The sequence below is a fragment of the Gavialis gangeticus genome, unplaced genomic scaffold (genome assembly GCF_001723915.1).
Source record: "Gavialis gangeticus isolate Ggan-Ray unplaced genomic scaffold, GavGan_comp1, whole genome shotgun sequence".
Taxonomy (NCBI): domain Eukaryota; kingdom Metazoa; phylum Chordata; order Crocodylia; family Gavialidae; genus Gavialis; species Gavialis gangeticus.
In genome coordinates this window covers 48,077,027-48,088,242 of record NW_017728998.1, presented here as the reverse complement: position 1 = coordinate 48,088,242, position 11,216 = coordinate 48,077,027, and the positions used below count along the sequence as shown (strand labels likewise).

At 47.8% G+C, this 11,216-nt stretch overlaps 1 protein-coding gene across 2 annotated transcripts in view; it reads left to right on the top strand.

Annotated features, from left to right (window-relative positions):
• Positions 1 to 9,385, top strand: part of CPNE2 (copine 2) — a 299,466-nt gene extending 290,081 nt beyond the window's left edge. Inside the window, exons 15-16 of one of the 2 annotated variants that reach the window (XM_019505886.1) lie at positions 4,934 to 5,167; positions 8,810 to 9,385. In XM_019505886.1, the coding sequence (XP_019361431.1) occupies positions 4,934 to 5,167; positions 8,810 to 8,917 (342 nt within the window). In that variant the 3' untranslated portion in view covers positions 8,918 to 9,385. Of the gene's footprint in view, positions 1 to 4,930; positions 5,168 to 8,809 lie in introns of both variants that reach the window. The other variant, XM_019505885.1, reaches the window with a different exon arrangement.
• The last annotated feature ends 1,831 nt before the right edge of the window (positions 9,386 to 11,216 follow it).

Sequence of the window (11,216 nt, the reverse complement as noted above, 5' to 3'; positions counted from 1 at the left end):
CCTGCTTTGAGCAGGGGGTTGGACTAGGTGACTTCCTGAGGTCTTTTCCAACCTTAATTTTCTATGAGTCTATGACTCTAACAGTGCTGTCAGATATCATGGCAGTCCAGGGTACTGCGGCACCCTGGCTGGGAACCACTGTTCTAGAGGGGCTTCCATAGCTGCGTTGCCTAGTGTCATGCAGCAAGATTTTCTTCAGGCTTTGCCTCATCCAGGCCCAGTCCTAGCCTGGATTAAATAACTGTAGAAAGGCATGCTAACTCTATTCCAAGATCTGCATGTACTTTCTTTTTATGGTTTTGAGGGGCATTATGCAGCTATGACCTTAGCAAATTACCTCCACAAATCACAGCACTTGCTTCTTCCCTGCCCAGGAGCTATGGAAAAGGTATAGAATTGAAGAGAGAAGCTATTGGCACTGATAGAGGCCTGATCAGCTTGGAATGATCAGGCCTCTATCAGGCCTCTATCAGCAACCCTTTCAAGGGTATAGGTTGCTTCCTCAGCCTGACAAAGGGTATTTATACCTGTAAGCTTGTAAAGAAGAATTTTTCCAACTATCTGAGTTGGTCTAATAAAAGATATCAGATTTACCCAAAGAACCTTGGCAACCCTGTTAGTAACAGACCATCAAGAGCACTTCATCCTATTGATCTGTTCAAGCTGCTAGGGGAGACTTATTGCCGGATGTTGGAGCTATAGCACCATCTGTTTGTTGATACTCTGCTCTCCTTGCCATAAAACCTGGAGGCTAACCTCTGTTAGCTTTTTCCCAGTGCCTGTAAACAAGCACTTTCATGCAAATTGGCTGAGTCAAATGTAGTCTTCACAGGAGAAGTGGTTCTGGAGGGAAGAGAGAAAAGAGAAAGAAAAAAAAAACTTCAAATGGTTTGAATTGAATCAGGAGACCAATTAAAAGCTCCAAATCAAATTGGAAGCCTCCAAATCAATTCAGAAAAGATTCGCCGATTCAGAGATTCAACCATAGACTAAACTGGCAGCAGTCCTCACCACGCTGGACCCAGGTGGGTGGAGTGGGGAGGGAAAGGGTGTGGGGGAGGGAGGGATTGCGGCTGGGATAAGCTTCCCAGCCGGGGCAGGGGACACAGGACTGTGCAAGATGCAGGATGCGGGCATGGCAGCCCTCAGAGCGGGGGCTATGCTCTGCTGCCGCTTGCCCAGCCAGGGCAGGTGGGAAGGGGGTGGGAAGCAGGCACAGCCTGCTCCGGGCAGAAGAGGGCAAGTGGCAGCAGGGCATAGCCCCCACTCCCAGTGCTGCTGTGCCTGCATCCCGTGCCTTGCTGCCCCAGCTGGGCAAGTGGCAGCAGCACCTGCCCCCCACCACGCTGGCTGGGCAAGCAGCAGCAGAGCAGAGCCCCCGCTTCCAGCGCTGATGTGGGTGCGGCAGTGCTGTGAGCGGGGGCTATGCCCTGCTGCCGCTTGCACCCTTCTGCCCCTCCCCCCACTCCAAGTGCTGCTGCACCTGCATCCCACACCCCCTGCCCCAGCTGGGCAGCTTGTCCCAGTCTCAGCCCCAGCCCCAGCCCCAATCCCAATCCCTCCTTCCCCCTCCCCCAACCCAAACAGACTTACCAGCTGGAGGCAGCTGTGTCCAGCATGGCGAGGATTGCTGCCTGCTTAATCTATGGTCAGATCTCCAAAGCAGCGCCAAATCTTCGGATCTGATTTGGCTGAATTGAACTGGGACAGTGATTCGAATCTCTGAATCGAATCACTGTCCCTCCGAATCGGCTGAATCCGAAGCGATTACTTGCCATTTTGCACAGGCCTAGTGCACACCTCTTATATACTTATAGGCTGTCACCAAGTCACCCCTGAGCCTATGCTTCTCCAGGATGAAGAGTGCCATGTCTCTCTGCCTATCCTCATAAGGCCTTTCTGAGCTCTGTACTTCTTTACCACATGGAGAGAGACAGCTCCACCTGCCTGAGACCAGCTCTAGAATATCTAAAGGCAAAAATTTACAAGAGAAAGGCACAGGGAAGTAAGCCCTTCGTGCAGCATTCTTCTGTCCCTTCACTTTGTTTCCAAACTTTCTGAGTCTGCATATAACAGCTCTGATGCTTTGAAAATATGCCTGTGCAAAATGATTATCTATGTGCCTAGATGTGCAAGTGAATCCCACAAAAAAGAGCAGGCCTCATTGGTACAGGTTGGATGGGCTCTCTTAAAAATTTGACTCAAAAAATCCTCAGTCCTAGGAATTAAAAAAAAAAGAAGAAAAGATAAAAACCAGGATGGTTGGAATTTTTCAGACTGACGGGTGCAAGAGAAGGGATGGTGTGTTCCCTTTAACTTGTGAAGTGTTGGGCCCTTAGTCTGCATGACCAGACATCACTGAGTTGGGTTATCGATAGGAGGGCTAGGGACAGAAATTGCACATAAACCAGCATAAGCGATTGAAACTGGTTCAAATCTGTAACACAACAGATAAACTGCTTTTAAAATAGCCAAAACTGGTATAAGATAAACCTGGATGGATGTAGTATCAGACTTAACTGATTTAGGTTAAAACAGTTTATTGAACTTCTATCCCAGATCCCCTGCAAATTCAAGTTAACTCACAGACCCCCAGCATCCTAGGATGCGTTGCACCTTCCCTGCAACCTCCCTTTGCAGGGTGTGCGGGCTAGCTTTGGCCCAAGCTGTCTGCCCAAGCTATTTGCTCCAAACAGGGAGGCATGTTCTAGTGCCCTCCGGCTTCCAGCCTGGGCCACTGCAGGCATGTGGCTGCATTTCCAGAATCAAGTGAATGTCTGTTCACTTGCTTATCAGTTCAGTCTACACAGCTTAGACTAACCTGCAAAGATTGAATCAATTCGACCTCAGATTTTTGAATGTCTGTACTTAACCAAGGTAGCTGAGTTGAGTTATTTCACTAAATGGTGGGATGGGCATCTTTGCATATTGTATACCAATAAAAATACCTGAGACAGATCTCTTCACATTGGCATCCTGTTCAGGCAAAACTAAACTGTTCAATGGAAATATTTGAGGCCAAAAACCACTTTTGACTTTGACCTAGCAACACTTCAAGTATCTCAAGGATCATTTTGTTTCTGTGATCGTGGCTATATCCTCTCATGTAATGAAAAGTCTGTGTTTTTCTTATACAGACTCCCAGCACCCAGATGTATTAGATAATCTGTATCCACTCTATCTGTGAGTAGCAGAGGACTGACCAGGAATTGTTGTTGGGTTCTATCTTGCTTCCTGCCAAGCAAGCAGCGCTGCTGTGGAGGGCACATCTATGGGATGTTTTGAATAGCTTTAAAGCCGCTGTGTTTTTTTTTCTTTAAAAACAAACAAAAAAAGTGACCATGTGGGAGTGGGTAAACATATATATTGTTTGTTCACTGATTATGTTTCAGGACCTGGCAAATAAAGGATGAAATTCACCTGACAAAAATCTGGCATTGTTTCCCGTGCCACATCCTGGGTAATGACATGAGAGGAATCTGTGTTGCTAAACTAGATGAGCTCTGTATTAAGAGAATCATTCACAAAAGTGCTAAAGCTGCAGCCAACATTGAAGCTATGCACACTCTGATTGGTGCTCAGGCACCTCCTCTGAACTCTTCTTTCCCACAACAGGTTCCTTCTTTTAAGTTCTGTGCATGTTGCTACATCTTTGTTTCTGAGCATTGTTATGGCTTTTGTGCCCATACTTGCTGAGGTCTGAAGTTGCTAGCCCATAGTCCTTCAGTTGCTCATCCATTTCTTTGTTACTGTGGTTGTTGGGGTCTTCATTCTGTAGCATGGTGTCCTGTGGGCCCTCGGCAGCCATGTCTACATGGCAGATTTGTCATCCCAGAGACCAGTGCTTTCACATGTGCTGCAGTGTTCCACACAGGCTTCTCCTGAGCCAGTAGCAGTGTAGTTGTCTCTGTATTATGCTGCAGATGGACTTATTAGCTTGTGTGCAGGTACTGTTACCCAGCCATAGCTTGGATTGCTCATATAACTCATTCCTACACTGGGTCTGTGGATGGCTGAGGCTCTTTCTAAGTGCTCCTAGTCCTGCCCTGGCCTTGTCCATCTAGATGTGCTGTGTTTCTGCTGCTGCTGCTTCACAGTTGCCTTCAGTTTAGTCCCTGCCATCGGCCTGAGTGTTAGCTGTTTTATATAACCTATCTTCCACTTCAGCCCAAACCATTGCCAGTGCTTGGTATGGCTGTTTAATGGTGAGACCCAGACCTGCTCACTTCTCTTAGGTCTTTGGCTCCTCTATTGGAGCAGGCTGCCTCCTCAGCTACGTATTTCTAACAATGGCTGTGTGCTGCCCACCTCTACTGTTCTGGGTTCCTGCAAGCAGCCTTTGATAGGAATTAGAGCCTTGGTTTTCCAGCCCATTGCTTCCTGTGTCAGGCAACTGGTTAGTTCCTAGGAAGTTGCACTGTAGTGGTCCAACATTGCTGAGCTAGAAACTTTTCCTGCCTGCTTTGTCCATATTGTCACTTCATTTGGATGCTTCTGCCTTTGTTGTTTTGTGGGCATCTAGGGAAAAGAACATCTAGAGGTTAGTGAGGAAACTAAGGGAAATAAGACAGGGAAGGGACCAGAAAAAGGATGGTGAGGGGCAAATCTCTTAGCACGTGAAGGAAGGGGGGGTTATGAGGAGGCCATTTAAGGGCTCTTCAAACTCTTGGAGTGTGGAGGATGGATGTAGATAGGTATTTCTAGGTTGTGAGGAGGGACTGTATGCAATTTTCTAATGTGGCAACCTCAAAATATCCTTACCTCTGAGTGAGATTTTTAGGATTTGATTAGCTAGAATATGTTTGTGTTAATGCTTTCAGCTCCTCAGAGGCTGTCTTTGGCAGGGAGTAGCTGAGTGAAATGGAGCACACAAGTCCATTTCCTACTCCCAGTGCCATGTTGGATATGACTCTCTGTTCTGTGTCCACAGCAGTACTTCATCCTCCTGATCATCACAGATGGCGTCATTAGTGACATGGATGAGACAAGACACGCGGTGGTGCAGGCCTCCAAGCTGCCCATGTCCATCATCATCATAGGGGTGGGGAATGCAGACTTTGCAGCCATGGAGTTCCTGGACGGCGACAACCGGGTGCTCCGGTCATACACTGGCGAAGAGGCTGCCCGGGACATTGTGCAGTTTGTGCCATTCCGTGAGTTCCGCAATGTAAGTGCATGAGGCTTTGTGGTGTCTAGTAGATGCCCTTCATGGCCAGCAGGAGAGAAGCCAGCTCCAGAAATCTCACCCCAGGCGGGAAGCTCCTCTGAAATGAGATGCCATGCTCATTTTCTTTCAATAAGGGGGAACAATTTGATTCTTTTAGCACAGTTGGGAGCAATCAGTGCTTAGACCAGGTCTGCACTAGAAGGATTTGCCACCACATCTTCTGTCATCTTACAAGTGCCAGCATTTTTGTTTCACAAGAGCCTGTGCACCTGTGGCTGCTTTGCATGTTCTTTCATTCTTGCTACAAGATGTATGTTGGCAGAAGGCACAATGCATGGTGCTTGCACCTAGTGGTATTGCTATGCTTTTAGAATATGTCTGTGCTGGCATAAAGCTAGTGTCAGTTGGATGAGGGCTCATATCATTCCAGGTGACAGAAGAGTGAGTGTTGCTGGCTTCCATCATGTTTGTGTGTGGACACATGTAAACGTTTTGGTGAGAGAAGGCAACTTCTGAAGACAAAACTTAGCAGTGCAGACCAGGCCTAAGAGACTGCATGCTTCAGCCAGTCATACCCCTCTCAAAAACAGATAGTTGTGAAATCAGGTTTGTGATGGGGCACTCTCCAGGGCCACCCACCTGCCTAAGGCAGTCTGCCCAGCATTGCCTGCCATGCCTTGTTGTTAAGATACTGGTTATAACAATGTGGGAAGATGCCCATTTAATGCCCCAATGTCTAGGGGTTTACACATGACTCCAACCTTCCTTTATCATGTCCCAGGCCTCACAGATGTTACACTATTGTTATCAACTCTGTGCACACTCTTAGCATGGAGCCCTCCAGCTGCTGTGTCTCTACAGAACTGGGGCACTGCGATCTCTGGTGCCTGACTTTCTTTGCTTCTCTCTCTGGTGCCTGACTCTCCATCTTTCTCTGACGTCTATCTCTCTGCACCTATCCCTGGTGCCTGGCTCCATGTCTCTCTCTCTGTGCCTCCCTCTCTGGCATCTGTCTCTAGCACCCAGCTGTGCACCATCCTTTCTCTGCCACCTAGCTTTATGTACCTGTCACTGGGCTCTGCCCAGATCCTGTGCCCTTTTCTCGGAGCACTAATGAGGCATCCAAGCCTCCCCTTATAGCCTCATCCTGGTCCCCTGAATTAAACAATAACACAAATACAAGCCCCTGGGCTACAACATAACAACACTAATGGAGACTGTGTTCTAGCTCTTTAAGAGGGTAAAACTTCCACCCTTAGGACAACACACCTCTCAGCCCCGGGTACCTTAGGCCCCTGGATCCCCACTGTTCTTGTAGGTAGCACCTAGTTTCAGATAGCTCACTTGGGCAGAGGCTTCTTTTCTTGCAAGTTGCTAGTGAGAAAGAGTGTCCCTGCTAGTTCCAGCCCTAGGCTTATATGTCCCCCAGGGCCCTACCTCTTTCTGGTCAAGTGACTGCCTGCAGGTGTGGGCCAATTACCCTATTAGGCCATTGCTTAGGCAACCCACAGCTGTGGAGTTCTGCCTAGCCTTCTGAGCAGCCTGGCCAGCCTGCTTCTGCCCTTTGAAGTAGCAGGCACATCTTGGTGCCCTGCTACAAAGTTCATTCCATCAGACTTGGAATCCCACTTGCTTCTCCTGAGATGCTGGGCTTCAGATGAGATATAAACTGCTTTGAAATTCTCCAGATTGCCAAATCAACTGAGTCTCAGACAAGTGCTTGGGCAGTAGTGCATCTATACACCAGGGTTGAGCAAAATATGGTCCGCGAGCCAAATCCAGTTTGCGACAGACTCAATTTCCCAGTGATGGTGGCTCCTCCTGGCTGCCCCCGCTGAACCCAGCCCTCCTGCCCGGGCACCCCGGCCAGTCCACCTCACAACCGCTGCCGGGGGCAGGACCTGTGCAGGCAGGGTGCATGGCTGGAGGGGCTGGGATGGGGCCAGAGCTGGACTTGAGAGAGGCAAGTGGTGTTGGGGAGACCCCAGGATTTTGGGGTGGAACCATGATGCACAGCCCTTATGCCCCTGTGACAGGTGCAGGTTCTGTGGCCAGGAGTGTGCATAGAGCAGATCACGGCTCTGCCCCGGCCTCATGCTGTCACTGCCTCCAAATCCTGGCCCTGTCCATGGGTGCAGCTCCATGCCCCAGCCACCAACCTGCCCCATGGAGACCCCAGGATCACAGGGACATGACAGTACAGGGCTGGGGCCAGGAAGAGCCCTAGTTCTGTGGGCAGGGGTGTGCGTGGAGCACATTGCAGCCCTGCCCCAGCCCTGTGATGTCACAGCCCCATGATTCATGGAGTCGAGCTAGAAGCCACGTGGGGAGCTGCATTTGGGGCTGGGATCTTGGGGTGGTGACAGCACAGGGCTGGGGCAGAGCCGCGATCTGCTCCCTACATACCCCTGCCCATGGAACCTGTGCTCGCTGCAGGGGAATCTGGGCAGCAGATTGCAGCTTTGCCCTGGCTCTGACCCTGGCCCTATGCTGTCACTGCCCCACGATCCCAGGGTCTCCCTGGCTCTGCCTGCCTGTCTCACTCCTGGCCACATCCCAGTTGCCCAGCCACACTCCCTGCCCACGCATGTCCCACCCCTGGTGGTGGGTGCGTGGCTGATGGGATGGGGTGCCTGGGCAATGGAGCTGGGTGCAGCAGTGGCAGCAACCAGGAGCCACCACTGACAGGGCTGCTGAGAAACGGAGTCTGGCCATGGGATGTATTCACCATTTTGCCCACCCCTGTTGTATACCATCTTTTTTCTGAGCATCTCAAAATGCTTTACAGCCAATTGCTGAAGTCCTCTGTAAAGATAGTAACACTGCCTGATTCACACAAATCTGACAGAGCTAGGTTTATAGTCCAGAATCACTGACACCCCCCTACCCCCAGTCCTTCTAAGGCAGTCATCTTTCTCTGTGGGTACAGACAAATAAAACAGTTTTATGGATTAAGAGGGAGGTTATTATGGATCAGTTTGACACATGCTAAGTGTTTTGTGTGTCCCTTCTAGCCCACAGGACATGAAACCTATACTGATCATTTAGCAGCTCCTTCATTCACTTCCCCAGTTCAGTATCTGCTAACTAAGGGACAGAGCAGACGCATGAATCAGCTACCAAGACGTAGTCCACTTCTCTTAATTTGCTGTAATCGTTTCATCTGTTAATGCCCTGCATGTCTATGCTGCGCCGATTCCCAAAGTTGTTACCGTGGAGATCCTACTTTCTAGGGAAGAATAACATGACAGTGTGGTGGCTAGAACCTGACCATCATTCCTTCCTCTGTTAGACCACCTGCTGTGTCCAAGGTTGAATGAGCTCTTCAGTGAGCGCATCACACCTAGGCAGCAAAGCCCTCTAAAGTGCTCTGGGGCCCCCAGGGGAAGGAAAGGTACATGATCAAAACACATTCTTACTAATGGATCAGTCCTGTTGGACTCCACTTGTGGTGCTGAGTGGGTGTGAGCAGAAGTCACTGTGATGGTAATTGCTTGCTTTGCTAACACTTGGCTTTGAAGAAAAAGCTGGCAAAAGTAGTTGGACCCTAATACCAGCCCAGCACTAGTGACTGGCTGTGGTCGCTGTTGGGAAGCAGTGACTACGATGACTCATGTATCTTGTTTGTTTGTTTGCATCCAGGCACCTAAAGAAACATTGGCCAAAGCAGTACTGGCAGAACTACCCCAGCAAGTTGTTCAGTATTTCAAGCATCAAAACCTGCTTCCCATCAACTCAGAGCCTGCGTAGTGCTGAGCGCATTAGTGTTGTCTGCATGTTGCCGGTCGTTGTCAAATCCCCGAGGGTGTGTTCTATGTGCTTTTAAAGATTGGTATTTTTTAATGTAATTCTTTTTATTTGTAAAGACCTGAAAGCTCACCCCAGAGAAGTACCTGCCTTTACTTTTTACATTCCTAGGCCAAGGGGTAACATTAATAGGCCAAACAGAGACCTCTCCCAATGCCATTGCATCACTTTTATTAAGTATTGAATGTACTTTGTATAATTCTAGTGGAACAGAAAGACATTTTTACAGTTGGAACTTGCCTTTTCCAAGCAATGAAATGCTTAATATATTATTAATATTATTATCCAATGAACTGTGCATAGGTCACGTATCTGTGTTGTATCTGTACCTCTTTCATGCTATACGTTCATTTTTATATCGTGTACATGTTATTTGTTATACTCAGGTTAATAAAGAAACTCAGACAACCAGAGGGCTGATTCCATTGCAGGGACATAATGCAGACCTCTTAGCTCCCTGCATAGTCTTTAAGGTTTCCTTGGTTTTGCTGACTTGGACCAAATGGGTTATCTGTGTGATCATTTGACTCCTCCTTTGCAAGAAGGATGTCTGGCTTATTTTTCCAGTTGCTTGTATCTTAAATATTGACTGGAGTCCCCATCCATCAAAGCACAGAAGCAAATGATTAAGTCCCACTGATTTCAATGGTTGAAACATGTAATTAAAATGAAGCCTTTGTGTAGGTTCTTGGCTGGATAAGGATGGCATAATAGGTTGATTAAATGTAAACATGCTCTGTTTTTTTTGCTAAGTTAGGGCCCAGGTTTTCTGTCGAATGCATTTGGGACATGGTATAATCACACACGCTTAATTACTTGACCCTCACAATACCCATGGAGTGTTGTCTGCATGATGTAGATGGGGAAATGAAGTACGGAGAAGTGAAGTGATTTGTCAAAGGCACCCAGTGATCAATTAGCAGAGTCAACAACTGGTCTCAGATAAGTCCAGGTGCTAACTTGCAGGTGTGTCTGTCACTTAGTTCACTGAAACTGGGTATAGTCTTAACTTCACATCTCCTTTCATGAAACCATGTTGCTGTTACTATGATGATGACTTCAAGGGTTTTAGTTCCCCTTGTGTACTTTGATCTTGTCCAGAATGTATGAGTCTGACGGTAGCAGCTGGAGATGAGAGTATTTTACTAGATCAGCAAGTCCATTTCACTGGTATCCAGGTATGTTAGGTGGGATGCATCATATATTTAACAATTTGCTATACTTGATCTATGCCAAAAATAGCTAGAAGCATTAAATCTTCAGTGGTGAGTGTCAATGTGGCTTAGTTGGCAGCTCTCTTACCTCTGCTCCAAAAGTTAGTAGATCTCTAACCAGACAAATGCCTCTATTCTAATGCTGAGGGCACATTGTGAAGCTATTCACATTCTAATAAGATATTAAAACATGGCCGTTGCTGTATATGTATATTTCTACTGATGCCAAAGAACCAGGGCTGTTTTCCAACAGACCTGGGAATCAGGCCTCCCTCAGTATGAAACTAATTTCCAGTGTCCTGGCTTGTGTGAAACCCAGCTCTGACAGCATAGCTGCTACTCTGTCTTGTACCATGACAACACCCTTGGAATCTACCCTATTGCCCTGAAAGTCACGCTGGGTAATGCTGTTGCCTACAGAGCTCTAGAATAAGCCCAGTGTATTTATACTGAAACCCTGCTGTTACAGGAAATGTTTTACAGCAAATCAAATATACAGTTTCTAACAAACATGTATCAACAGATACATTTGAAACATTGAGGCATCTGTGTGTTAACTTTAGAAGCAGAAGTGAAGTCAGTGGCAGTCCTTCTGGAAAATGGAGCTGTTGCACTGGAGGAGCTCAGTAACAGCAATATTCACCTCCCTGAGAAATCAGATTGCAAGAGATCTCCCTGGCTTTCCAGGACAGCCTAGCTCTCATTGACTGACAAATTCTTTACCCTGTCATCAGCTACTTTGTCCCACTCTCCGGAACTTAAGGGAGGACAGAGGCAGCTTCTCCTTGTCCAAACAGGAGCCATACTTCAAAGGGAACAGGGAGCCTATCCTGGTGGCCATGGCTGTAACTACCCACAGCAGCAAGGAAGCAGTCATGGGCAGTGAGAGTAATATTCAAATAAAAGGTAAGATAGGAGAGCCTGATCCCAGCTGTTTTTTCCCCACCCTGCCCCTCTTACTTTCCTGGTCCCCATGTCCCTGTTCCTGAGCCCTGTAATTTGTTAAGTCAATCTGGTCTTATTCCAAA